This window comes from Nothobranchius furzeri, chromosome 10 (genome assembly GCF_043380555.1).
Source record: "Nothobranchius furzeri strain GRZ-AD chromosome 10, NfurGRZ-RIMD1, whole genome shotgun sequence".
Lineage (NCBI taxonomy): Eukaryota > Metazoa > Chordata > Actinopteri > Cyprinodontiformes > Nothobranchiidae > Nothobranchius > Nothobranchius furzeri.
Window position 1 is genome coordinate 67967660 of NC_091750.1, and position 27294 is coordinate 67994953.

At 41.2% G+C, this 27294-nt stretch overlaps 1 protein-coding gene across 1 annotated transcript in view; it reads right to left on the reverse strand.

The window, feature by feature from the left end:
- doc2b (double C2-like domains, beta) overlaps nucleotides 1–27294 on the reverse strand; it is a 224129-nt gene that overhangs the window by 15110 nt on the left and 181725 nt on the right. The window contains exons 4-6 of the mRNA XM_054730968.2: nucleotides 24147–24256; nucleotides 20272–20398; nucleotides 906–1063 (exon numbers count right to left, since the gene is read on the reverse strand). Coding sequence (XP_054586943.2) covers nucleotides 906–1063; nucleotides 20272–20398; nucleotides 24147–24256 — 395 coding nt within the window. The remainder of the gene's footprint in view (nucleotides 1–905; nucleotides 1064–20271; nucleotides 20399–24146; nucleotides 24257–27294) is intronic.

The following is a 27294-nucleotide window of genomic DNA, read 5'->3' on the forward strand; positions in this document are numbered from 1 at the left end:
GGACTCTCCTCCAAATTACAGCCCATCACACGGCCCCGCGCGCCGTCTCTCTCATGCTGCTGATAATCACAGGTTATCTTCCTTTCTGCTACAACATCAGCTCTGGCAGACAATCCATTCCAACACTTCCACGTTGTCTTGCACGAACACTAAAAATAGAACTCCAGTGTTTGGACGAGAAGTGAAGTCGGCTGATGCATCTGTTTCTGAGATATGTTGGTGACCTTAAAGAGTCACTTTGAGCTCAATGAAATGATTTGTTGATATTAGAATTGGTTTTATTATTTGATCATTAACATTTAGATCAAATAAACTCATTTTATGACCTTTAAAGTCACACTTGTCGATTTAATGTTTGTGTTTTTTCGCCTGTTGGCACAAAAAAAAGTTTTATTTTATTTTATAATTGTATAAAAATGCACCAGGGTCAAATGGCCCCTGGGCTGCACTTTGGACACGGCTGCTTTAAGGTTTTACGTCAAAAGAAATGTGGAGACTGCAATATCTTCACAGAACGTTTGTATTTTTTGGCTTGCTCATCACCTTCTGATAATCTGAAGGATGTGCACGATTTCCGATTTTCAACTCTAAAGATAATCTTATCAGATAATCCTACCTTGCGTGGTGTATTAAGAGTGCTCTGGTCGGGATCGCTACAATCCTAAATTCAGGCTTTCAAACATGTTTGACTGTCTTGGTCGGATTTTTGGGGACAAATGGACATGCTGCCTGTTGAATGTGACATCTAGGCAATCAAAAAGCCTGTTGGCCACCAGAGCGAACTGAATTTTCACAACAATAGCTAAAAGTTAATTAATTTTAATGGATGTTGAGCGCAAATCTGATAGCTCTCAGAGTAGGATAACATCAGCTAACAGATAAAATTATGACAAGTTATGACTAACGTTTTAACGTAGGGATCAGAGAAGCCGTTGGCATCCATGGCGGCGAGGTGAGCACAGCGAATGATGCCCACAATCAGGCACGACTTCTGTGTGTTGTACTTAAGAGAGATCATGATCCGTCCACGTTCCTCCAGAGACTTGTCTTCAGTCTTGTTGACCTGAAAAGAAAAGAAATCATCACAACACCATCAGATCCGTGGCACCAAAAACCCTCCAAGCAGTTAAAAAACAGATATTCTAATTTAGCTTTTTAAAAAGCGAATATGCATGTTAGGAGGACTCATTTTGTGAAGATATGCTAGTGCAGTAATTGCAATCTTGACATTTGTGTTTTGAATATCATCCAATCAGTGATAAGCTGATTGATGCTGTTTTGAGAGCATATGATGAGTTAATGTCCTCATAATGTTCTTAGAGATAAAACTCTTTCCACACAGTGGAAACAGGACCTCAGTAATGATCCTCTACCGGTTTATTACTTTTGCTTCGACGGAAATCGACTCATTTGAGGATCCGTGTGTAGAGATGAACTAATGAGGTCCAACAAATCGACTTGAACATGTTTGTTTCTAATAATGTTTCTGTGACCTGGGATCAATGCAGCCCCCAAAAGGAGACGATAGTCCCAAACTGGCTGCTTCGCTGATGGGCTGTTGCATTAGTCATGCCACGTATCTTCAACCCCGCCAACAATGTTGACCCTCGCCTCGGTCTACAGATGGCACGCAACTTGAAAAGTTCATAGATGGCACGGAGGAAACGTAACAAGACGCATCAAAAATAGGAGCTCTAATACTGCAGAGTCTCACAAACGGAGCCGGAAGCAAGGCTTTTAGAGACCAGACAGAAGTTTTACAATGGCCTGGAGGCTGCTGGTGCAAGAGATTCAGCAACAAGTGTGGTAGGGCAGCAACATTTCTTCCTCCCAAGTTTAGAGTAAACATCTCCAAGAAAGCAATGGGGTAAAACAGCAAAACAGTGTTGTACAGTGTCAAATTCAAAATATGAATATGCTTATTATGATGAGAAAACAGTGCAGCGTCTAAGTATGAAACTGTGCTTATTCTCTTTTCTTTTCATGGGCAGGGGACATTATTATTGTTATTTATACTAACACATGGAAGCCCATTATGCCACGTAAAAGAAAGAAAAGGTCACATGGTATGTTTATACTTCTAAAAGTCACAATAATGACTTTGAATCTTTAAAGAGACAATGTGTAGTTTTTACCGTCAATCTCTGGAAACATCCATTGAAGTGTTGTTGAAAAATACTGGCAGCTTCTTAACATATAATAGGGCTGGATATCGACATTTCTGACTCTTATTGTGATGATTTTTCCCATGTCAATAAATTTGATAATAAAAAAAAAGAAAAGATGTGTGCAGGTTGGCGACATTCATGTCCCTTTAAGAACCTGTAAAACCTTGAGTCCCGTAAAAATGTGACTCAACATGATACATGTGACAGCCCCATCTTGTGGACTACTTGTGTTTTTGCGCATACCTGTAGTTATCGTCCATTTATCGTTATCGAGGTGAAATCCTCAATATACAGTATTGTGATATAAATTCGCCCATATCGCCCTGCCCTAACATATAACCAAATTTTGTCTAAAGTACATGAGGGCGGGTCAATGGGTATTTCTTAATGCCAAGGAACCTCACCTTGATGTTTTGGTCCTGCCTTGGTTGTCTAGGAGATACATCATCAGGAACCGCCAAGGCGTGTTCCAATGTTCATATTCTACCGAGGTGTGTGTTCTCTGTTTGTTAGCCATTTAGGTAGCTGAGCAAAGATACACGGGAGGTGTCTTGTAGCCTAGCCTTGGACAAAAATTATCCAGAATACACTGCGGTATTTTCAAAAGGATGGCGGATCAGACGCCGGCAGCTACTTCGGGGGAAAATTTCAAGTTTAAAAGTAAGTCAACAGATTTCAAATCTTTTTTTTTTATCCAAAAAAGTTATCTATTGTTGGTTAGTTGCTTAGTAGTTGCAGCTTCGGTGGCTAGCGGGTAGCAACTCACTTATATATTTAATTTAATAAACATACACACAATTTAAAGAGTAAAAGGCTCATTTTATATTTATATTGAAACTAATACGTGTAAAATATAGTGTTATCTTCCGTGTCACATGATGTTATGTGACCGCCGTGGAAGCCGCGGTCACGTGATGCAAGTCTGTTCCATTTAACAGTTTTCTTTGACCAAGGATGGACAGTGTCCTCGTAAGTAAGGCGCCTGGCCTCGCAAGACATCGCCTCGCAAGGCCAGGCGCCTTGACATTGAGAAACACCCTAAGTCTCTGGGTGACACCATATTTGATGCCATGTTTCCTTCTAAGGAAGCCTGTGAGGACAAAAATCATTTACTGATTTGTAATGAACGGTTAAAAAACTTTCACCATTCATAAACGTTTTACACATTTACCTCTGCACTCGTTGCCAGTGACCTGCTTGTCTTTTTTCTGAAGGTTGCGCTCCCTGGGATTTTTGACCCTACTGGCCACCCGTTGGTAAGGTCTTACTCAAACACAAAAATACTGCTTGCTTGCAATGATTTAGGTATGTACTGCCCCTATCGCCAAGGAAAATACACACAGTCACTTTAAATAATGACTTTTACACTCAAAATTATGATACACCATGAGACGTATAGGTTCTTTTATGTGTCAGGAATGGGCTTCCATAATCATCATAATAATCACCAACATATTTTTTATTTGCTCATCAGTAGTTTTCTAAATAAATTGAAGCACCTTAACCCTAACCCACAGATCAGAAATCAATCAATCATTGTGTAGTGCTTTTCACACCTGCAAAGGCGCTGAGCATAAAACATTCCAAATACGACAATAACAGTAACATACATGTAGTGAATTCTTGATTAACTCAGACCAAGCGTGTTGCATGTTTATAGATTTCCCATAGCATCCATGTAATTTTGCGTTTTTTGCTATTTTGGTTCTTCAGAGTACTCCAGGCTCTCGGGGGAGAGAAATACACACTTCAGCATCTAAAAATTACAGACATGCAGACCCTAAAGAGCTATCAGAGGGTTTTATACCCAGTCAGTTAGAAATGTAATTTGTGAGCACCTCTACGCCGGCTGATGATTGTGTGAATATGCAGCGGATTTCCCTTTGCCTCAGCGCTTTTTTTTAAAACCACAAACAGAATAAGGCCGTTTCTATCAACTGAATAAATGCACAGCAGCCCAACAACTTCAAGCTTATAAGAGCTACTTGAAAGTGAAAGAGGCAATGGGAAAGTGGACATTTAGGGTTTCTTCATTGTGGTTTTCCGCTTTTAAAAATGATAGGAATACCGCTCCGTTCTTCCACTCAGTTATGGATAAACTATTAGATTCACTGAACAAACACATGTTGTGATTATTTGGACGCCTCACTGATTATAGAAAACATTTTAAAAGCTTCAGCAGAAGAAGAATAGCCATCAATCATCACCTGATCTCTTAGTGATCTTGTTTTAGCCCATTAACTGCCATTGATGACTAAAGTCATCATTTGCATGTTTTTACTGTGTGGGCGTCGGAACGAGCCCCCGCACTGTGAGAACACACATCCCAGCCCTGAAGCCGATCTTCATCCGCATACGTCACATGTCACGTGATCAGGAAGCAGAAAATCCATGTGTTAGGAGATCGTTTTGGGCCGCTGCTGTAAAAAAAGTGAGGCGCGAACCGGAAAAGCTTCTGCCGATCACAATTCGACAACGGATTATGAAAGAACGGATAACGCTCGAAACGCATGGATTCTTCCTGATGTAAGAGGTGAGTCTCCTCTTTGTTTTGTTAGTTTTGGCGTTGACATCATCCTAGCGCGCAACGTTCTGTGACTTAAAAAAACTGTGAAAAAGCAGAAAAACGCTGGCAGCGACGGGCTTTACCGATCAGGAAACAGCCGGAAGTTAATGAGTTAATCTCTAGCTGCTGTCACTGAAGGTCAGATGAAGCTTTAAGCCAAAAAGTTTAAGTTTCTTAGGCTTCAATTTGCTCCAGAGCGCCCCCTGCTGATCAGTTATTTGGGAGCATTGTTCTTTAACTCATTTACTGCCATTGACAACGAAAGTTGTTTAAATACATCAACTGTGTTATTTAACGGGGCAGGCCTGGAAACGATCCCCAGCCATTGGGGGGGTGTGTCTTTGCAGTATAAATATATAAAACACAATCGGTTGTTTTCCGCTTGGTCCCAGTACTCAACCAGCTTCCATTTAATATTGCATAATACAGTTTTTGGATGGTAAAAATTGCAGGAGACAAAACTGACTTTGGAAAAAATGGGGGCCCATCCCCCCCAGCACCTTGAGAGCTAACATCACAGCTCTAAAGCTGGTCTTCACCCGTGTGTCACATGCCACGTGATCAGGAAGCAGAAAATCCATGAATAAGGAGATCCTTCTGGGATGCTGCTGTAAAATAAAAGCGAGGAGCTAAACAGAAAAGCTTCTGCAGCTCACACTTCAACGACGGATTGTGAAAGAACATAAAAAGCTAGAAACGCGCCGATTCTTCCTGGTGTAAGAAGCGAGTCTACTCTTTCATTTTGTAGTTTTGGTGTTTACATGGTCATGGAGCACAATGTTCTGTGGCTCTTCACAAACCAGTAAAAATGCTCACAAACGCTGGCAGGTAATAAGTTAAACGAGGAATTGTTTGACCAAACAAGGTTTAAATTTTTTCTAGTAAATAAACCACCTCAGCTGACTGCTCTGAACGTGGAGGAGCAGCAGCTCTACTCCAGGCTCTTCCCTCCCAAGGCTAACCTGAGAAGTCAGAGGCAAATCCCCAGATGAACCCCTTCTGGAGCAAAACGTCACTCATCATCAATCACATCATTCCTGGGAAAAGGAAACATTCCTCAAATCTGTGTTTCATGTGAAAATGCTCCTCTGTCTTGCTTCAGGAGCCATTTTAGGGCAAAAAAATCTGTGATTGTTACCTGACGTGAACACACAAATAATAAAATCACACAGACCTCCGTCTCCACTACAGTTTGTTGAAAATGCTTCCTGCAGATTTCGCAGCAGGATTCAATCAGAGATCCCAGAGGAGCCGACTCCCTCCACATGAATCACCAGTGACGTCTCCCTGAATTCGTGGACGTTTTAAACTCTCTCATTTTACTGTCCAATCCATTTTTTGTCTTCTCTCCAAAGGATGCTCAGAAAATGTCCTCATTGCATGCCACTTTACGAGTCCTTTAAAAGCTCTTTAACTTTGGAAGGAGACAACAAACCTTGAGTTTGTTTCGTTTTTTAATAGAAGTAGTAAAAAAGCTCGACAGTTGAGTTTTTAGCATCGGAATATAAAAATGCTCCGACTTCAGGGCCGTACGTGCCACTCCAGGATGTTTCTGATTATGAGAAAAAACATGCAGGTGGAGGAAATCTGAGCTTAATCGTTAGACGGTCTCAGGTCTCCTGAAATGGCACATGAACAACATTCAGTCGCTGGCTTGTGTAATCACACGCTGTTTGGCCGTTTTTACCCAAATGAGGATATCCGCGCTCCATAAAGAGACGACACCCTGCAGGCTGCTGATGTGAAAAGCTGCAGTTGTGACGCGTTGAGTCATGTTGCACGATATAAATTAGCATCCTTTTTGATATCTCATGTTTAAAAATGCTCAATAAATCATAGCGGAGTTAATTTCAGAATCAAAATAACAAAAAGAGTGTGTTAGGTTATTTATGCACCTGACTAAATAGGTAAACAAACCTGTCTTATTCTACATTTGTCACTTATTACATTTTTGCATCCTACACCGTTAAAATCAAATGAACTCTGTAATGTTATTAATCAATTAAATGGCCTCTGCGCCTCAAAGACAAAGGTCTGTGCTCTCTTTACAGTGAGTCCGCTCCTCTACTTTCCATTAATAAACTCCAGCACCAGCCCGCTAATGTGCTGTTCTGTTTGCTTTACATTTTCCAGCTACTCCTGCTTCGGTTAGCAGGGAAACTCAATTATGATGAAGCAGAGTACGTCTATTAATTCAATTGAATGCAAAGTAAAACCGGACACCTCTAATGTGACTTTCTCAACATCATTTTGAATTAAAGCAGCTTAAGTGCTAGTTAATATGGCGGATGATGAATCTTATTGTATGCTTCCTTTTGTTGTTTCCTGAGCGAAACGTTCTAGCAACAAGGCACAACGTTATCCAACATAATGATCCTCAATGGCTTCCAGGGACTAGACAGTGCCCCAGATGAAAACTGAGCAAGAACAACAAGAGAGATTTTACTAAAAAGGGAACTATTTGTGCTGTGAAGAGTAGCTATGAGTAGTAAGTATATTACCTCCAGCAGATAAAGTCAGGGATCCAAGAGAAATCTTTATTTCTATTTGATGATTGCACGACAGATATCTCTCAGTAGTCATGTTGAACATCTGGGGTCCATCTGGAAACATCACCCATAGGTTTCTGAAGAGCTGAATTAAAGTCCCATTAGTCATCACACACTGGTGAAATTCATCTCAGCATTCGACCCATCTCCGTGGGGAACGGTGAGTTGCAGCTGTAGCTGCACTCGGGAACTATTTGGTGGTTTAACCCCCCAATCCAACTCCTTAAAGGAGAGTGTCAAGCAGGGAGGCACTGGGTCCCCCGTCGTTGGTGTGACCCAACTGGGATTTGAACCCCGATCTCTCGGTCCCAGGGCAGAAGCTCTACAACTAAGCCACAGAGCTGGTTATTGATGCCCAGTGGGCAGTTCCAACCACCGCCATCTTGACTGTGTCACGCGTCTCGTCACTCATGGAAAATACAAAAATGAAGCTGAGAGTGGGCCTTTGAGGGTGGGGACAGATGGCTAACACCAAAGTATCTACAAGCTAACTGAGCTAACCCATAGCTAAACAAATCTAATGGTTGCTTTTAGCCAGAATCAAATTAAATTACATCAAAACTTTATTTATATAGCACTTTTCATGCATAGGATGCAACACAAAGTGCTTAACAGATTAAAATGACCCATATAACCCACATTCCCTCCCTTTTCCACACTTAATACAATTGTGACAGTTTCACCCCCAATCCACAAACCATTCCCAGGCGCGCGCGCACACACACACACACACACGCACGCACGCACGCACGCACGCACACACACACACACACTAGGCTGAGCTCAGATTGGACAGGTAATGAAAGACCCGCCATCAAGGGAGCCATCTGCCTCGACAGCAGCAGATCCACGGCAGCAGCCAAGACACCAATCCAGGGCGCCCTGGGCGGGAGGGTGGCAACCCCCACCACTACCTGGACACTACCCTAGGAACGCCCCAGCCACTGCCACCGACCACCGGTCCCGAGGCAGAGGGCTCCACAGAGGAAACACTGGAAGGATTAAAATATGTGACATGTAAAATAACAAGAGCTAATATAGAAAATATCTAAAATGTATGATGTAAAATATCCAATAAAATAAAGTCTCCCAAATATGGATCGACTTCCTCTTCTGGGGCTGCCTCGTCCCTTCAACGATTACGTCCGCCCTAATGCGTCATCAGCCGAGGGTGTGCCGCTGTCCCACTCCTCTTCTCTCCTCAGCTCCGCCTCTGCCTCTCCGAGGAAAACACAAGGAAATACCTCAGGGGGAGCGTTCACTTCTCCCCAGAATCCACAGGCACGCAGGTTGCAGCAACAGTATTTCACGTTCCTTTACTTAGCTGTTTGGCGGGCGTAGAATTATTTTGGTTTCACGGCTGGATCCTCCCGTGGCGTCCTCTGGTCTCTCCCAGGAGACAGAAAGTGCCTGTGCCGCAATCCAAGCTGGTTTCAGGAACGTAGATCCCGCTGTTGCTCTGTTGTTGCTTTCCCCGTTCCACTGCACACCCCTCCTTCACCTGTCAGCGTTCTTATGAAAGGTCCAAACCCCTCAGGGGTCCAATCCCGAGCCGTATAGGTCTGTGATTATGAGCAGCGCAGCTGCTCTCAATCGGAAGTTGTTGGAGATTTTTAATGTATCATTGTCTTAAATGTTCCTTTTTAAGTAATCACATGTTAATCATATGTTGTGAAGTAGAAGTAAGCCACAAAGTTCTTCCCTCTTCTTTCTTGGCTCTGTGGTATGCGGCCTGATGTTTATCTGTAGGGGGTTGGGAAGGGTCTGCTTGGCAACAGGGAAGCTAGCAGCCACCCCTGTAACTTGAGACTTCCTTTTTAGAAGGTCCCGCCTTATGGGCTCGACACACGGGAGGCAACAAACGACCGCGATGAGCGAAATTTGTCGCCATCGCTTTTATTACCTGACACACGGGAGGCGACCCGCAGCAGCGGCAAAACCGTCTACACGTTCTGTTCCATGGCGAAATTGAAACTTCCGTTGTTTTGTTTGGCTGTGTCAGGTTGGAGGGAATTAAGGTTATTCAAGCGGTTCAGAGTTAATAAAGTGGTAGATATGATGTTTCACAAGGTGTTGCTAGAGTTATGTGAAATCTTACTTCTGATTTTACTATATAAAACATAATAATAGTCAACTTCTCCTTCATGTTTGCTTGGAGGTGTACGGAGCATCCTGCCCGCTCATTGGTCAATGAATGAAACCTCCGTTGATTGGTCCTCGTCCGAGCGACAGTGATGAAAAGTTGAAAATGTTTCAACTTTCTGGGATCGCGTTGCTGGGTCGTTCGTGCACGACATGTGCACGAGCACAAAAATTTCACACGCACGTTTTTTGTGTTTCGCTTTGTAGGAGGGAGACCTGCGATTATCGCTTTGTCGCGCATGTCTCATTGAAAATGAATGGAGGAGAGGCGATGTCGCCTCCCGTGTGTCGAGCCCATTAGATAGAAAAGAGTGTTATTGGTTAAGTGTGGACAGTGATGGATTGTTCTTTGTCCTTGTTTGCCTGTGTTTTAATAAAACCAGCTGAAGAAAGAGAACACGCCAGAGTTGTTCGGACAAGGGCCTTGGACAGGCTTTTGGCCGGCTGCTCTCCGCTGTCTCCTCACAGCGTAAAAAACCTACTGACGTCTCTCACTGTGTGGTTCAATTCAGGGTTCAGTTTCAGGATTTAAAAATACCCAAAGGAAGTTCATTGTCCCATGCTCAAAAAACAAATCCATGCAAGTAAACAAGCAAACATCTAAAAAATATGAAATTGATAACCACAAAAAAAAACTGACTTCTGCACAATAAAGGAGCACTGCATAAAATGCCCAACTTTGACATACTACTTATTTTTTGTTAGTTCTGCGTTAGCTTCCCTTTTGGCAGCCAGAGTTTCCCCCTTATCCAAGATGCGACACTGCGTACCCGGTGGACACACACACATCGAATATAATGGCGATGATTAGCTTCATATTGTGACGTTACACATCTGGGGTTTGAGTCAAATTGTGATATTATTACACCACTTTGTGACTATAATCAAATTATTTTGCATGACACTTAAACATTATGCTACATGACCTTGATTCATAAAACTTATAATTCAGTTTGGTTCCATCAGATAATTTGCAGATTTTCCTGAAATTTTGTGTCTCATGCTAGCTTCCAATAGTAGCGGCTTGGTTTGATTCTGGCTTCAGACTCTCGTCCTCTCACTCTGACATAACTGGAGAAGAAAACAAACATCACATCACAAATATTGTGAGCAGATCTCATCTCAGTTATCACTTTCATCGTCTAATCTTCAGATTATAAGTGATTTGGTCTGATTCAGTTCGGCATCTGAACCTTTCTGAGACAACGGTGTTGCTGCAGCAGGAAGCTGTTCCAAAAAACAAATCCTGCCAATGTCCTGATCGGATCCCTGGGATCAACACCCGTCAGAACAGTGGGGAGCTCAAGGCTGTGTTGATCCTAGAGGAGAAGCTGAGACACATGCGGCATTCCAGTTACAGACAAAGCTGTGATGACATCACAGAAGGAGGTTTATGGTTAAGGAGCGTGGGGATTAGGTGGCTAGACTTCCTCTGGATGTATTTTTGGATTATGTTAAAATAAACCCTTTGTTAGTCTTGAGGGGTGCCACAGTGGGACGACTCATTTCAGACAAAAAAATCATTTTAATATTTTTGAGAAACAAACCACATTTGTTCCTCCTTTACAGCCAAAAAAACACCCCGGGAATTCTGAGGTTTGGCTCGTCAAAATAAGAGCGTAGAGAGAAAGTTCATGGCAGAAATGTAAAGGAGACTGTCATGCCATTTGAGTTGAGCCGTTTAGTAGAGATTTAAATTATTGAAGGACAAAATTTTACAAAAATAAAATTATTAGAATCAACAAAAACGAGCATAAAAATTGTTATGACAAATGAAGTCGAAAGAATGTTTGAGTAACTATCTGATTAATTAAACTTCATTTAGAACTTCAGTCACACAAAGAAAGCTATAAAAGCAGAAAAGAGCTGCTATGGGAGCCTGGATGTCCAAACAGGGAGTCGGTGTGCAAGAAAAAAGGTTTTTACAATTTGGCATATTTCTAAATAAGAGTCTTTTGCTACGAGTGTGTTGTGACCTTCATATTTAGATTTAGATTTTTTATATTTATTTTTTTTAACAAAAACACAAAAAAGATTAGCTTTTGCACTTGTAACGCCACTTTGAAGGCTAGATAAAATAAAATAAAGTTGGCAAAGTCGAATGTGACAAAATATCTAAAAATGTCCTGTGATCATTTGGAGCTGAAATGTGATGAATGGAAGAATGACAAGTCTGAGCGCATCAATACTAATGCACTAATCCCCTCACATAATGAAAACAGGAAGCAGAAGACAGACACGTACACAGTTTAAATATTGCAGATTTAATCCTTGAACTTTTTGTGTCTTTGCACATCTCTCCCTATAGGTCAGCCCTGGATCAGCTGTGATCCACACTTTGTAGAGGACAATATGATGTAACGGGGACGCCCAAAAAATCAACTTCGGCATAAATGTTGGCATCCTATCATGAAGGCCAGAAGTTTCTAAGATAGATTACGGGTCAAAATCATGTTAGGGACTAAAATAAAAGGATCTGCATAGCAACACTTGGATGTTCAGCACTGAAGCGTAAGTCCAGCTCGGGTTGAGCTTTCAGGTCGTTTGGGTAATTAGACAAAATGACATCCAAACTGGAATTAAATCTGTCATTTTGTAAAATAACAGGGTGAGCCACTAATTAGTGTCTGTCTCAAATGATTAAACTTTTCATTGTTCAGCTGAGCAGAGAGGAAAAAAGTACCACCAGATTTAGCTGCTGGTTTTCACTTTTCCACTGCGCCAACATTTTTCCAGGTTTTATTTAAATCTCCCACATCTTTTGGTCCCATTTCTACCTGCAACATGTCTTCCTGGTATTTTTTTTCCCCAGCCTGATTTCTTTTGACGAGGTGTTCAAAATGCTTTATAATTGAGCCAAACCCACCAGAAAGTCCAATGCAGTGAGCTGTAGGAGATAATTCAATAGTCTGTGCTTTGTCCAACGTCCTGCTGCGCCGACAGAAATCCTTATCCAAAAGCCTGAAGCTCCTTCTGCTTCTGCAAACGGCTAAACTCAGATCTAACTCGCCTTGAAGCAACATGAATAAACTCAAAATGACTCAAAGGGTTATTATCATTTATATAAATGCTATGTTGCACTGCATCATGTTTTTAACTCATTAACTGCCATTGATGACAAACGTCATCATTTTAAATCCAACCGTTCACATTTTTTTCCTGTGTGGGCGTCGGACGAGCCCCCGCACCGTGAGAACACACATCTCAGCTCTAAAGCCGATCTTCATCCGCGTACGTCACACATCACATGACCAGGAAGCAGAACATCCATGTGTTAGGAGATCGTTTTGGGCCACTGCTGTAAAAAAGTGAGGCACGAACTGGAAAAGCTTCTGCCGATCACAATTCGACAACTGATTATGAAAGAATGGATAACGCTTGAAACACGCAGATTCTTCTTGATGTGAGAGGTGAGTCTCCTCTTTGTTTTGATAGTTTTGGTGTTGACATCATCCTAGGGCGCAACGTTCTGTGACTTAAAAAAAAACAGTGAAAACGCTGAAAAATGCTGGCAGTGAAGGGCTTTTCTGATCAGGAAACGGCTGGCAGTTAATGAGTTAATATAGAAAAACATCTTTTAGGTAGTGAAAGTCTGACAGAAGACAAAAACAGTCATTTAAATTAAATGTTAAAATAAAAAAAATGCATTTCAAAGACCAAGTTCACTCGTTTTGTCAACACATCTGCAGTGGTCTCTATTAGAAATGAATGCCTTGTGAGCCGATCTCTGTGGAGAAAAAGTAAGTAAACTTTATTTGTATAGCACCTTTCCCAGGCATAAGCCACAAGGTGCTTGAAAACATTGTAAAAGTTTAAACAAGAAGTGAGAAAACAAAAACTGTGAATAAAAACAATAAATAAAAACAATTTATAAAAATAAATAAAAACATATCGTAAAAGGCCAAGACCACAAAGAAAACACAACAGCCCTAAAACAACTAGACCAATGCCTGAACAAATAAATGAGTATTAAGCTCACTCTTGAACTTGTCAACAGAATCAACAGAACGCAGAGTGAGGGGCCGGTTATTCCAGAGCTTAGGAGCTACAGCTTCAAATGAACGGTCACCTCTAGTGTGATAGTAAGTGTGAGGAACTTTAAGCAGATTAAGATCCTCTCCTCAGAGCCCACACTGGGGTGTAGGGTTGGATCAATTCTCTAATGTAGGAGGGAGCTTGTCCATGCAGGGCTCTGAAAACAAGAACCAAAATCTTAAACTTGAACCTAAAAGACACAGGCAGCCAATGAAGTTCCTTTAGGTTGGGGGATGTGTGAAACCTCCTATTCGTGCGCGTCAGGATTCTTGCGGCAGAGTTCTGCAGTAGTTGTAGACAATGGAGCTCCTTCTGGTTCAGACTAGAAAATAAACTATTACAATAGTCTAAACGGGAAGACACAAAGGCATGAATGAGGAGCTCCAAATCATTTCTTGACACCATACGTCTAAGTTTCGAGATGTTCCTTAGTTGAAAAAAGCAGTTTCTCGTTAGCTGCTTACAGTGCTGCACAAAAGACATTTCACTGTCAAAGATGACTCCTACTCAAGATGACACCAACTGTCTGCCATCTATAATCCAGTTTTGAGATCCCTTCCCAGATGCCTCAACGCCCACGCATATCCTGGGCCATCTGACCCAGGAATTCACATGATAGGGTGGAGCCAGGCTTCACAATGAGCTCACCCGAAACTCTGGCTGAATAGGACCCACACCCACCCTCACACCTTGGCTCATGTGTTTATGTAGAAGATCATCAGGGGGTCTTTTGTTCCCTCTTCGGGGGGAAACTCCCACTGGGTTTAAATCTGGGACTCTCCACCATTTGACCTTAGAACTGAAGAAGCCTCTCGGATGAGAGGTGAAACGCCTTCAAGCAACTCAAAGAAGTCCAGACGCTTTTCTTTCAAAGCTCATTAGACTACAATGACCTGGATGACTGAGAACCTTCAAAAACATAAAAAAAATATTTTTCTTTCAGTAAACTTGGTCTTTTAAGCAGTAGGATCAGTGTGCTTTGAGTTTCATTTACTAATTTTCCCACAGAAAAAGCACTCTGATGTAGCCCAACTGTGGGTGTATTTAAGGGCCGCTGATCACAACCAAAATGAGCAGCTTTTTGTTTTCTTTGATTAAAGATCCAACATTTCAGTGACTGCTGGGCAACACAGTTCTGACCTTCCTTTGTGTTTCCCATGGCAATGTTTTACTGCCACTAATCCCAAACATCCAATAATATTACAGAATCATTTTACACCTTTCAGAAAAATAATGAGTAAATGCTGATTTTTTTGTTATTTCTGCAGCAATGACCATTCAGGGAGCACCCACTCCCCAGAGAACAGAAACTGATTCAGTTCCTTACATAGCAGGTTTTTATTGGAGAAAGCCTGTTTTTGCGTAAAAATCTAAATGAAAGAGTTTTGTTCCAACAAAAGTCACAGGTTTGTGGCGATGAGGAGAAACAGGATCAGACCTTCCATGAGGACTTTATTTAAACAACAAAACAGTTCACAGAGCTGGTTTTTGAGTCTATAAGTGGGCTGCTGGAGTGGATTATGTGTTATGAGAGCATGGGAGTAGAGTGTCATTGAACTGGGATTGACTGCACTTCTGGAATCTGCCTACATGGTTTAAAATTTAAGAAAAATATGCAGAGTAACTTAGATGGTTACTGTTGAGTACTGGCATGTGTTTGGACAGGCCAGGGGCTTTACCTCACCCAGGAACTTGTGTGGAGGGGGCGGGGCTTAAAGACAAAGACAAAATTAGCCAAATCCAGAAACAAACCAGTGAACAACAGTAGGTTGAACATTCTGTAGGAAACAGAGGCAACAGGAGGATGTGCATGACAATATTCAGTCCACTTGAGAGGTGCAGAATATAAATCATCTCCTTTATCAGGAAGTTTCCCCGGAACCTTATTCAAGCACATTCAATGAAAGTTTTCAAGACTTTCCAAGATTTGATGATTTACTGAAAAACAATGACGACAAGAAAATGTGTTTTATCCACAATTTCTTTAAAGATTCTGCTTTAGAATAATCAGAAAAGTGCTTGATGGAATTAATTCTGGCAGAAAAATAACAAATCTGTTATTTTGCTTCCTGGCCTCATGCATGTTACTGAGCTAGGACCAGTTTCAACAACTCTTAAAACCTTATAAATGAAAACATTCAAGCAATTTCAAGGATTTCAGAACTGCAATAATAATTTTACGGTAGCTTGAATATTAAATGTCCCTCCTATCATTTAAACAAACTCAAACTTTAGATATATTGGACACATTAATAACCCAGCTTTAAATTAAATAATCGAGGAGCAAAAGACGCAATCAAGTTTGTGGAGTAGTGATTTCTATTTATGTAATTTTTAATGGTGAAGTGGGTCAGAATTGAGAAATCTTGCTTTGAACATGACGGTCATCACCAGTATCATGCACAAACAAAGTCCTATGTTCATATCCCCGACAAGCCCCCAATTTTTAGGGTAGAGCGGGCAGCAGAGGGCGACAACGTCCTCTGCTGCCCGCGGATAAACGGAGAAGGAAGTGACGCCACCATCAGCGTCAGCCTGAGGAAGTTTGCAGCCGCAAACAAAACGTAGCGGGAAAACAGGTAACAAAACTGTTCTGTGTTTTAAAAAAGAACTACAGCATGGAATTAGAAATACGACACAGCAAGAACAAACCTAAGATGTTCAAAGAGAAATATGGACAACAAGGAACGAAGGATTTCTGCCATTTGGAGCGATTACACCAGAAACGCGCACGTCTAAGAAACCATCTTCGCTTCTGTTTAAGATGCCGGGACGAAAACATCACACCCACAAGCCTACAGCTGAAAACACCGATCCGGACCAAGACGGCACAAAATATAATAGAAAGAGCACAGAGAGCACTGCTCAAGGAGAGGATAAGGAACGTCATAACCAAACAGAAGCAAGTAGAAGACAAACTGGAAAGGAGACACCTGGACTTAAAAAGGAATTACAAACTTGTTAAAACAAATGGATGAACTAATTAAAGGACACATGATGGAAAAACAGGAAAAAGAGTTCACAAAAGTAAAAGAAAGACACATAAAGAAGTTAAACAAACTCATAAACAAGAAAAAGAGAAAAGAAGTACAAGATAACACCACACGAAGCTCATGGGTATGTAACATTTCACAATACGAACTAACAGAAGCAGAAGAAAGCATATCAAAGAAAGGTTTAAACTTTGCAGTCACACCAAAAGAAATACCATATGATGAATTTATTGTAGCAACAGAACTAGCATGTCAACAGATCACAGATGAGGGAAAGAAAGCAGAACTCAGAAATAACATAGTTGGGATATTAAAAAACAGCCAAATTCAACACAGCAATATTACAAAAGAAGAACAATCAGCCATGACAGCTTTATCCAAAAATGAACAGATAATTATTCTACCGGCAGATAAAGGAAGAACCACAGTAGTTATGGACAGAGAAAAATATAAACAACAGATGAAACAGATGCTAGAGGACAAAAATACATATGAAATACTTAAAAAAGATCCAACAGAAAACATTAAGAAAAACATGAAAAAATTACTGAAGCCACTGCACGAAAAAGGCAAAATAACAGAAAAAATGTACAAACACTGGATACCTACAGCAAACATAACACCAAGAATATATGGAACACCAAAACTACACAAACAAAACACCCCACTTAGACCAATAGTTGACAGCATAGGTACACCAACATACAATATGGCAAGCGATATCAGCAGAATCATCAGCCCGTTATTAGGAAATACAGACCAACACTGCAAAAACAGCATAGAACTGGCAAAATAACTAAAGGAGATTACAATAGAAGACAACGACATACTCATCTCACATGACGTCACATCCCTGTTCACAAAAACACCAACCCAAAAAACCATAGACATAGTAGTTAACAGAATCAGACAAGACAAAACTTTACACAAAAGAACAAACCTCACAGCAGATGACATAGCACAACTGATAGGACTGGTAGCTAACTCCACTTACTTCACATACGACAACACAATATACAAACAACTGGAAGGCTTCGCCATGGGTAACCCGTTAACAGCCACCCTGTGCGAGTTTTTCATGGAAGACCTGGAACAAAAAGCCATAGCCACCGCCCCCCCAAACTGCAAAATAAAACTATGGAAACGCTACGTGGATGACATACTGAAAAGCATACCAAAAGGTCAAACAGAAACACTAACACAACACTTGAATAACATTGACGACACAGGCAGCATAAAGTTCACTTATGAGTCAGAAACAGAAGGCAGAATAGCATTTATGGACATGAAAATCACCAGGCAGACCGACGGGACCCTAAACATAAACACATACAGGAAACCAACACACACAGACCAATATCTATTATGGACATCAGAACACCCCACCATACACAAAATGTCAGTAATCAGAACATTATATCATCGAACAAACATAATAACAGAAGAAAGAGATCGTAAACAAGAGGACAAACACATACAACATGCTTTAAAGACCTGCGGATACCCAACATGGGCAATAAACAAAGGAAAACAACAAACAAAAACAGAAAGAAAAGAACAACCTAAGCAAAGAACCAGAAACCCAGAAAGACAAGAACCAGAACCAGTGATAACCCTACCATACATCAAAGGCATAACAGAAAAAATAAGAGCAACAATGAAAAAACACAACATAAACACACCAACAAAACCATACACAACAGTTAGAAACAGACTAGTGCACCCAAAAGACAAAATACCAGCTGGACTTAAATGTGGAGTCATTTACGAAATCCCATGCAAACTTTGCAATAGTCAAGTCAAGTCAACTTTATTTATATAGCACTTTATAACAGCATAAAAGCTGACCAAAGTGTTTAACAAGACAAAACGAACAGAAGTTCCCTAAAAATTCTAAAAACAAGATAAAAAGTTCATCACAAGGTAAAAACATGATAAAACAAACATATCAAACTGACAAAAGCTACTAAAAACAGATGCATTCTCAAACTGAATTAAAAGCAACTGAGAACAGATGACTCTTTAAGAGTGATTTAAAATCCGACAGTGATGAAACCATCCTAATCTGAATCGGGAGTGCATTCCACAACTTTGGAGCTGCTACTGAGAAAGCTCTATCACCCCTGAGCTTTCTCTTTGTTCTCGGCACCTCCAGGAGAAACTGGTCGGCTGACCTCAGTGACCGAGACGGGGAGAAAGTTACTAAAAGCTCACACAGATACTGCGGAGCAAGGCCATGTACAGCTCTAAAAGCCAATAAAAGAACCTTGTACTGGACCCTAAAAACCACAGGCAGCCAGTGCAGCGAAGCTAAATTTGGGGTGATGTGCTCCCTCTTTCTCGAACCCGTCAATAAAACATACATAGGAGAAACCGGACGCCATCTCAACACACGAACAATAGAACATAGAAAGGAGTGTGAGAAAGAGGCAAGTCGAAAACACACAAGAGCAGCAAAAGAAGAAGCAGAAAGCACAATAAAGAAGTCAGCCGTAACAGATCACTGCATACGAGAAAATACCGTATTGGACTGGGACAACACAAGGATCATAAACACCGAACAATAAAAATACAAAAGATGGATAAAAGAAGCTATCGAGACAAGGAGACGTGGATGTGAGACCATGAACAGGGACGATGGAGTTTACACATTGGATCGTGCATGGGACTGCATCGTCGGAGAGGGGAGAGCAAGCAGCAGAGGGCGACAACATCCTCTGCTGCCCGCGGATAAACGGAGAAGGAAGTGACGCCTCCATCAGCGTCAGCCTGAGGAAGTCTGCAGCCGCAAACGAAACGTAGCGGGAAAACAGGTGACAAAACTGTTCTGTGTTTTAAAAAAGAACTACAGCAAGGAAGCCCCCAATTTATACTTTCATCTGAACCAGAAGACAAATCTAGTTTTATTGTTGAAAACCGTCGTCTAAAACCCTCACCAATGAAAATGTGTTTTAATTCTCAACACTGAGTCAATGTTCACAGGATTTTTCAGGTGATGCAATAAAAACGAAGTAGGCTGTGGCACCAACACTACAAAAAACACAAAAGTAAATACATTTTTTTTCTATTATTTTTTAAAAGACCAGAATTTTCGGGTAGAGGTAGAACTGGGCAATATGGACCAAAACTTATATCTCAGTATCTTTTAACTGAATTCCGATACACGACATACAATATATATCTATATTTTTTCTCCTGTATAATATTTTCAAGTTAACTCCCTTCAAGCTTTCCTTTGAAACTGTATACATAAATTCATCAGCTGATTAAATGCATGAAAATGTATTCAGTCTTACCAAACATATACCTTAGTGCCATTCTCCATAAGTCTGAGCTTTAGAATAACTGGTACAGCTGTCTGTTAACACACATGTAGGTTCACATCTCCATAGGTTTGCCTGGTATCACTGCTGCTTTCTGTACCTGTTTTCCTGACACAGGAGAGGGGTTTGGCCTATCTCTCTACACAAGCAGGATAAACAAAGCTCCGCCAGCTGCCAAGGCAAAAAGGCTCACTAAAATACGAATGAATGTCCCAAAAAGTTTAAACCATGAAACCAAATGCAACGATTAGGGCAGCGCAGATGTGTGAGAAAACATGTAATGACAGCTTAGAGATGGAGCAAGCTAGCAGTAGCTGCGGCGGCTATCTCTAGAAATACACTGATATAAACGATGCTGCATCTCGTTTCTTGTTTGAAATTATATTGATATTTAAAAAATATCAATACATCAGTATACAGTAATCAGGTAGAGGCACTGGTTGGCTTTAATTACCCTTCCTGGCACAGCACCTGTATGAAGTAGGCTGGACTCACCGGCAGCTGCTTTTCCAAGCAGTTGTTGAAGTTTTTTACTTGGTTGGGCTTCAGCTTCTTGAGGGGAATTCGCGTTTCCCCGATGAACTCATTGTGGCGAAATTTGTCCTCATCACAAACTGAGATCCTAATTAGAAACAGAGGAAAGACAGAAATGAAGCTTAAAAATGCATAAAAGCAGTTGTTTTCCATCCAGACGCCATCACCCAGGGATTAAACTCTCACCAAAGATTTAACTTACAGCTAAAAGGCAAGTCACTCTGCAGGGAATGACGGGGACTAATGAGATAATTAAAAGTTAGGAAGCACTCAGTCATACACTTGATCAAAAGCCTCAAAAGGCCCAAATAAGAAGAAAAACTTTTAGATGACAAGCCAATTCGTTTGGCTAAAAATGACATTCCTGATTACATCAAAACCATTTAAAACTAAATTTTTATTTTGAACCACGGCCGCCTGGATTAGGTCATCTTGTTCAATGGCATCTATTTCAAGATCCTTCAGACACACAAATCCAAGTAGAAAGTAATTTTAGGATTTAAAACGTTAATATTCCTGACGAGGTTGGATATTTAATGGACTTTACAGATGTTTGAAATGTGTTAAAGACTTTCTGAATGACCTCTGAAGAATTATAGTTTGTCCTGCATTGATTGATAAGCCAACGGCTAGTCTCAGCAGAGTCGAGACAAAAGTATACTGTTGCCCTATTAAAGTAGCTTTAATTTTTAACATTACCAGTAATTTTGTGCTTTATTTATTAATAATTTCATCATTTCCATGGGATTCAAATTAAAACTATTATGTCTACACTGTTGTGCCCTTGGGCAAGACACTTAAACCGCCTTGCCTGCTGCTGGTGGTCCGAGGGACCGGTGGCATCTGTGCTCGGCAGCCTCACCTCTGTCAGTGCGCCCCAGGGCCGCTGTAGCTACGTAGCTCCTCCCCACCAGTGTGTGAATGAGTGAATGACTGACTGTGTTGTGAAGCACCTTGGGGGGTTGTAGATCCCTAAGAAGGTGCTATAAAAATACAGGCCATTTACCATATACTATATGTCTACACTATATGTTTTTGATCTTTGGAAGAACAAAGGAGTATCCAAACAAAACCCTCACATGCATGAGATTTACATCCTAAATCCACACAGAAATAACACAGCTGGAATTTGAACCGAAAACCTTGCTGTGAGGCAACGGTGCTAACAACAAAGCCTGGACTTTCTGGGTCAAGTCCAGACTCTGTTAAAATTTCTTCCAAAATAACAATTTTCTATTATTAAAGGAGGCATAATATGACTTTTTTCTTAAGTCTATTGTCAATACCAAATGTCGTCATGAAATTCTTCGCATAAATTTCTCTCAGATAAAACAATTTAAGTCGTTTTATTCTTAACAGTTTCAGTGCCTTCCTGAATGAACTATCTGAGGAGTCGTTCACTTAAAAAACACAAGTTGTTGCTGGCCACGCCCACTCATCCCCCACTCAGGCTGCATTTGACCCTTTGCACCCACGTCACCTAATCACGTGGGTCGGGTCCATCATGGTGGACGGCAAAAGCGACACGATTACTAAACAAAGGGAAAAGTAGAGCCTGAAATTGTTTTTGCGATCAAAGCAAAAACAAAACTCCTCCAGCATTCCTTCAACTAGTTCATGCCCAGTTCAGTTATCAGAAGAAGTAGCGCATCTAGCGGGGGCTCATAGAGAGCGGTATGCTAACTAGCTTACCAACGTTAGCAAACGTTCTCTCTGCAGCTGTTCACCGATGTAAACATGTTGCTGACTTTGCCTAAATTCACCCCTCTGGATTTATAACTTCATGTTGTAAACAGCGTTTCACTTCACACCAAAGCTGATTGTTAAAAAGTCCGGATCCCTACCAGCTTCTGTTGCTGCTGGTGTTACCGGGTTCAGCTGCTGCTCTCACACCAGAATGAGAAGATCTCTGAACGCCGACGCTCATATAAATTAATAACGTAATTTTAACACACGTAATCATACATCGGAGCTTTAATATTGTTAATAATTGTCTCGCTTTACACTACAGTGGACGGAGCGCAGCCTCCGTGGTGAAATACCCATCCATCAGGATTATCAATAACTTGTATAAACACATCACATTTATCCCTGTCCCCGTCTTCCTCGTGAAATAAATTAACGTTAATCTTACTCGCTAAAAACATGTTAGCTGCTAATCTGAGGCCTGCTAGTCCGCTTGATTGAACGCTGCAGTTCATCCCCGTCCTCAGTCTCCATCAAAGTTGTTAAAAAAACACAACTAGTTGAGTTTACGTCCTTGTCTCTTAGTGCAGCCGACCACGCAGCAAGCTAAAACCATTTTACTGTCAAATCAACTATATGAAAGCCATAAAAGGCTACAAACTGGCTTGTTTTGACTACCTTCACTGGAGTTTCAACGGGTGTAAACGGTCTTTTGCCGTCCATCATGGTGAAGGGGGCGGTCACATGAGTGGTGTGACGTCACGTGCAAGCCGAGAAGCTCAGATATCCAGGAGGAGCTCATAGTAGAGCCGATGATCCTCCAACAGCAGCTCTTTCTTGCACGTGAGAGTTGTCTCTGGTCTAATTTGTCTGCTTATGACATCACAAATGAGAATTATTTGAAACTGCTTGTTTTAGACACAAAATTCCTAAAAACAGTCCCTGACACAAAACAGATGACTGTTTTAGTTCACATTTGGAATGTTGCTAGAGGGAGTAGAGACCCACAACGCAGCACAAAAACATGCAAAAGGTGAGTTTTGCGTAATATGGAAATATTCCTGTATAACTGTCATGTTGCTTTGGTATTAGAGCTCAGAGGCAACGAGTGCAAAAGGATTTCTCCAGAGGAAGTTGTCTACAATAAGTAAGATGTTTAAAACAAAAACAAGCTTTGAATTAGCTGGAAAACTCCCTTTGATCTTGTCATGGGCATCCCAGAGGATGATACGACACTGAGTCTAACAAGGAAGAAAAACAACACTTTCAGATCTTATCAGGACAGGTGAGGTTTTCATTTATAAGAAATGAGTGGCGTTATTTAGGGATCAGGTCACGTGTCACTTTTATAGTAGTTTAAAGCAGCAACAATATAGTAGATTCTGCAGCTTTGAAAAGACAAAATAAATGGGCGACATTGGCCGGCGTACCTGCAGCACGTTGATAAGCACGCCTGAGAGTTCAGCAGCAACTTCATCGGCTGCTGAAATATAGAAAAGTCTCTACAGCAGATTTGTAATTAAGCCTCTCGCTCTCTTTTTGATAGAAACAGCAAATGATTGAATATTTTTATGAGTAAGACGCAGCATCTCTCTGGTCCAGTTGTAGGAAAAAGAAAACCGCAGCTGTTTTTCCTGACTTAGGGGGTGTTGACACTATCAGGAATCAACAGGAAAACACAGGAACGTCAGTTCTTTTTGGATTAAAAGGTTGAGTAAAAACTAAAGTATGATCATTTATTCACCAGAACAAAGAGGAAACGCTGTCAAGCTTCAGGAAAAACAGAATGTATTTTATTTTGTTTGTCCTTTTGTTTTAATGTCTATTCAGCTATTTTCTTTAATCATCCTTCTCTGCCTCCTCCATTTTTCTTTCCCTACTGCCTTTTTTGTCCATCCAATCTATTTTTATTTTCCTTCCCCTGCACTCGTTTTCTTCAATTTTGATAAATCACTCATTTTTCTCCCTTGGTTTATTTCTGCAACTTTCTAAGCTTTAATTCCCTCCATTTCCCGTCCTTTCCATTCTCTCCTCTCTGCTATCATTTCATTGATTCATTTTCACTTTTCACTGATAGTTTTGGGAGTTTTTATTACCGCCCTCCATTTCCTTTTCTTTTAGTCATCAGGACACGATGATCTTTTAGTTACCTGAGAGTTTTGCGAACCATATCCTCGTCGGTGATGCCGTAGTAGGTCAGGGTCTCGTTCCAGACGGGGTTGAGTGTGTTGTGCAGGGTCTTGGTTCTAAGTTTATTGGCCTGGAACACAGACACATTTGTTTTTTTTAGCAAAAATAATGAGTCATTCCTCTGAAAGCTCAGCGTTTTCGTCTGATGGTTAATGTGCAAACAACTTAACCGTTTAAGTGCCAAAGTTGCAATATTGCGACAAGCACCAATGCTGACTTTAACAAGCCACAGCTACAACTATGATCCCTCATGAAGTTACTACTTTACACTAGAGGATAGTGGAGATGTGTAACTTCGGGCTGAGCAACACTTATGGGTGTGTTTAAATTGAAAGTTTTGGAGTTTTTGGAGTTTGAGAAACGCCTCCCACCAAGAGGTTCCCAGTCGGGGAGAGAAGAAGAAGAAGAAGAAGAAGAAGAAGAAGAAGAAGAAGATATCATTTCTATAGCACCTCTCAAGATAAAAATCACGAGGCGCTTCACAAAAACAAAAAATGTAAAAATATAAAAAAGCACTTAGAAAACAGTTAAAAATATATTTAAAATGAGCAAAAATAGACAATTGTGATTAAAAAATGTTAAGAAAGAGAGAGAGTGAACAGGAAAGAGGGAAATCAGTGGATCCTGAGGAAGGTGGAATAGGTGGGGAGAGCAGAATAAAGAGAGAGTGGTGAAGAAGGTCGTACAAAAGCCAGCTTGAACAGGTGAGTCTTCAGCTGTTTTTAAAGGAGACCACTGAGTCCACTGATCTCAGGCTCAGGGGGAGAGAGTTCCAGAGTCTGGGGGCCACAGCAGCAAATGATCTGTCACCTTTGACCTTTAGCCTGGTGCTGCACAACCAGTAGGCTTTGATCACTGGACCTCAGGGACCTGCTGGGGGTGTAGGGACTACGAAGATCACCAATGTAAGATGGTGCTTGTCCATGTAAGGCCCTATAGACCAGAACCAGGATCCTGAAATGAACCCTGAAGTTGACTGGCAGCCAGTGAAGCTGGAGGAGAAGCTGGGTGATGTGAGTGTGCTTGGAGGACTTGGTCAGAAGCCGAGCACAGGCATTCTGAACCACCTGTAGACGGTTCAGGGAGGTTCTACTCAGACACGTGAAAAGAGAGTTACAGTAGTCTAAGCGTGAGGAGATGAAGGTGTGGAGAACAGTCTCAAGTTCAGAGCGGGACAGAATGGGACTCGGCTTAGCAACGTTCCTGAGATGGAAGAAGGAAGAGCGAACAAGAGAACTGACATGAGAATCCAGGGTGAGAGCTGGGTCAAAGGTCACACCAAGATTCCTGACAGAAGGTTTGGTGTGAGAAGCAAGCTGACCAAGACAGTCTCTGACTTTGGGAATCAGCTTGTCTGGAGGTGAGCGCAGCACAAAGAGGGCGAACATTAGAGGAATAAAACTCACAGTTGCCGGCAGGTCTGGTCGTTGTTGACTTATCTCTTTGTCTGGTCATGACTGACTCTGAATATGAAGCAGAATATTGACTCTCTGATGATGAAATTACTTATCCAGCTGGAAAGATTGATGCTGCGCGCTGCGGCAGCATCAGCCAGCTGGTGCTGCGCTTACAAGCTCCAAACGTTGGGTTTGACACTTGTTTCACCGTCTTTTGGACATGATGGATGTAGAAATGATGAAAAACACACAGCTAATGTAACAGACGTAGCTGCAATGGAAATATAAGCCATGAAAAGCAGCAGACGCCAATGCGTTATATATGGAAGTCATAGTGTGCCACATAATCATAAAAATTGAATTCTAACATTAAATTAAAATTAAAAAGGAGCTTTATATACTTATATAAAAACAAAAAAATTCTAAATATAATGGAAATTTCTAAATAATATGCGATAAGACGGAACATCTGTAAAAATGATGCATTCCAATACGGCAGTCTGATCTCTTCACAGTATGCTAATTACATGAGTGAATTTGCTCCCAACACAAACTTTGGGTCCTAATGAAGATTTTTTGCATCTACAGTTTACCTTTATCTCTAACCATTTCCAAGCTACAACCTTTTAAATCAGTCATGCCAAAATTGAATATTTTCTTAAAAAAAACTCTGGTGCCCAAAGGGTTAAAGGTCTCATTCACTGTATTTATTTATTTTTATTATTATTTTAGTTTTTTTTTTTTTTTTTTTCAAAAAATCGGCTGTGGTCTCTAGTATAACGCATTGTGAGTCATTTTCTGTGGAAAAATGTTCCGGCACTCCTGTTTCTGGAAATACAAGGTAGCTGGGGTGGGGGATAACAGTATTTGGAGTGATGCTCATTAATATTCATGATATGCAAATGCCCACCCCTGACTGACTTCCATTGCCTCCGTTTGCTCTTCTTTCCTGGGTAAAATGTTAAACGTTTTTGTTTTATCCCTACTAATAACACAGGCTGAATGTGTGCTGCCATGGTGGAGTTGCTAACGCTAATCTGATCATGTATAAACAATAGAGTCACTTCCCGCTTCCTGTTCTCAAGTCCCGCGTGATGTGTGTGCCCAGGCTTTCGACACGCCAAGATGCTGTAAGTTTGATTTCTCTTCAGAATTTCTGCCTGATTCTCCAAACTGAGATCACTCTGGCTGCTGTCTGCTGCAGGTAACATGCTGACTACTGTAGCAGCTCCACACAAACCCACTCTTTTCAGAATGGTGCAGCTGCAGAAACACCTTTTTGTTTCATAAGCTCTTGTTAGAAGTTATTGAGTGGCTTGGAGGCAGGGGGGTGAGGAAGAGAGCTAAATTTCCATGCGGTGACATTAAGTGACTTCAAGGCCCGTTTGTCAGTAAATCAGACTGAAGCCAGTAGATGTTAAGGTGCAGTGGGATTTCATTTAAAACAGGAAGTGTTGAAGTCCTGAATGGTCTGAAATTTACTTCCTTTAACTGGACTGATGAAAGAAACAGGACTTAAATAAATAATGAGCGTATCTGTAGCTTCTCTTCACCCCCAGCAGCAGCTACAAATGAGCAACTAGTGTCATTATGACTTCACGCTGCAGAGGCTAAAAAGGCTCTGCTCTCCAGCCAATGATTACACACATTTCCCCTTTGACTCCTAGTTCCTGGCTCTAACTGGCCATAGTTTTAACGGCCCTCGTACCTG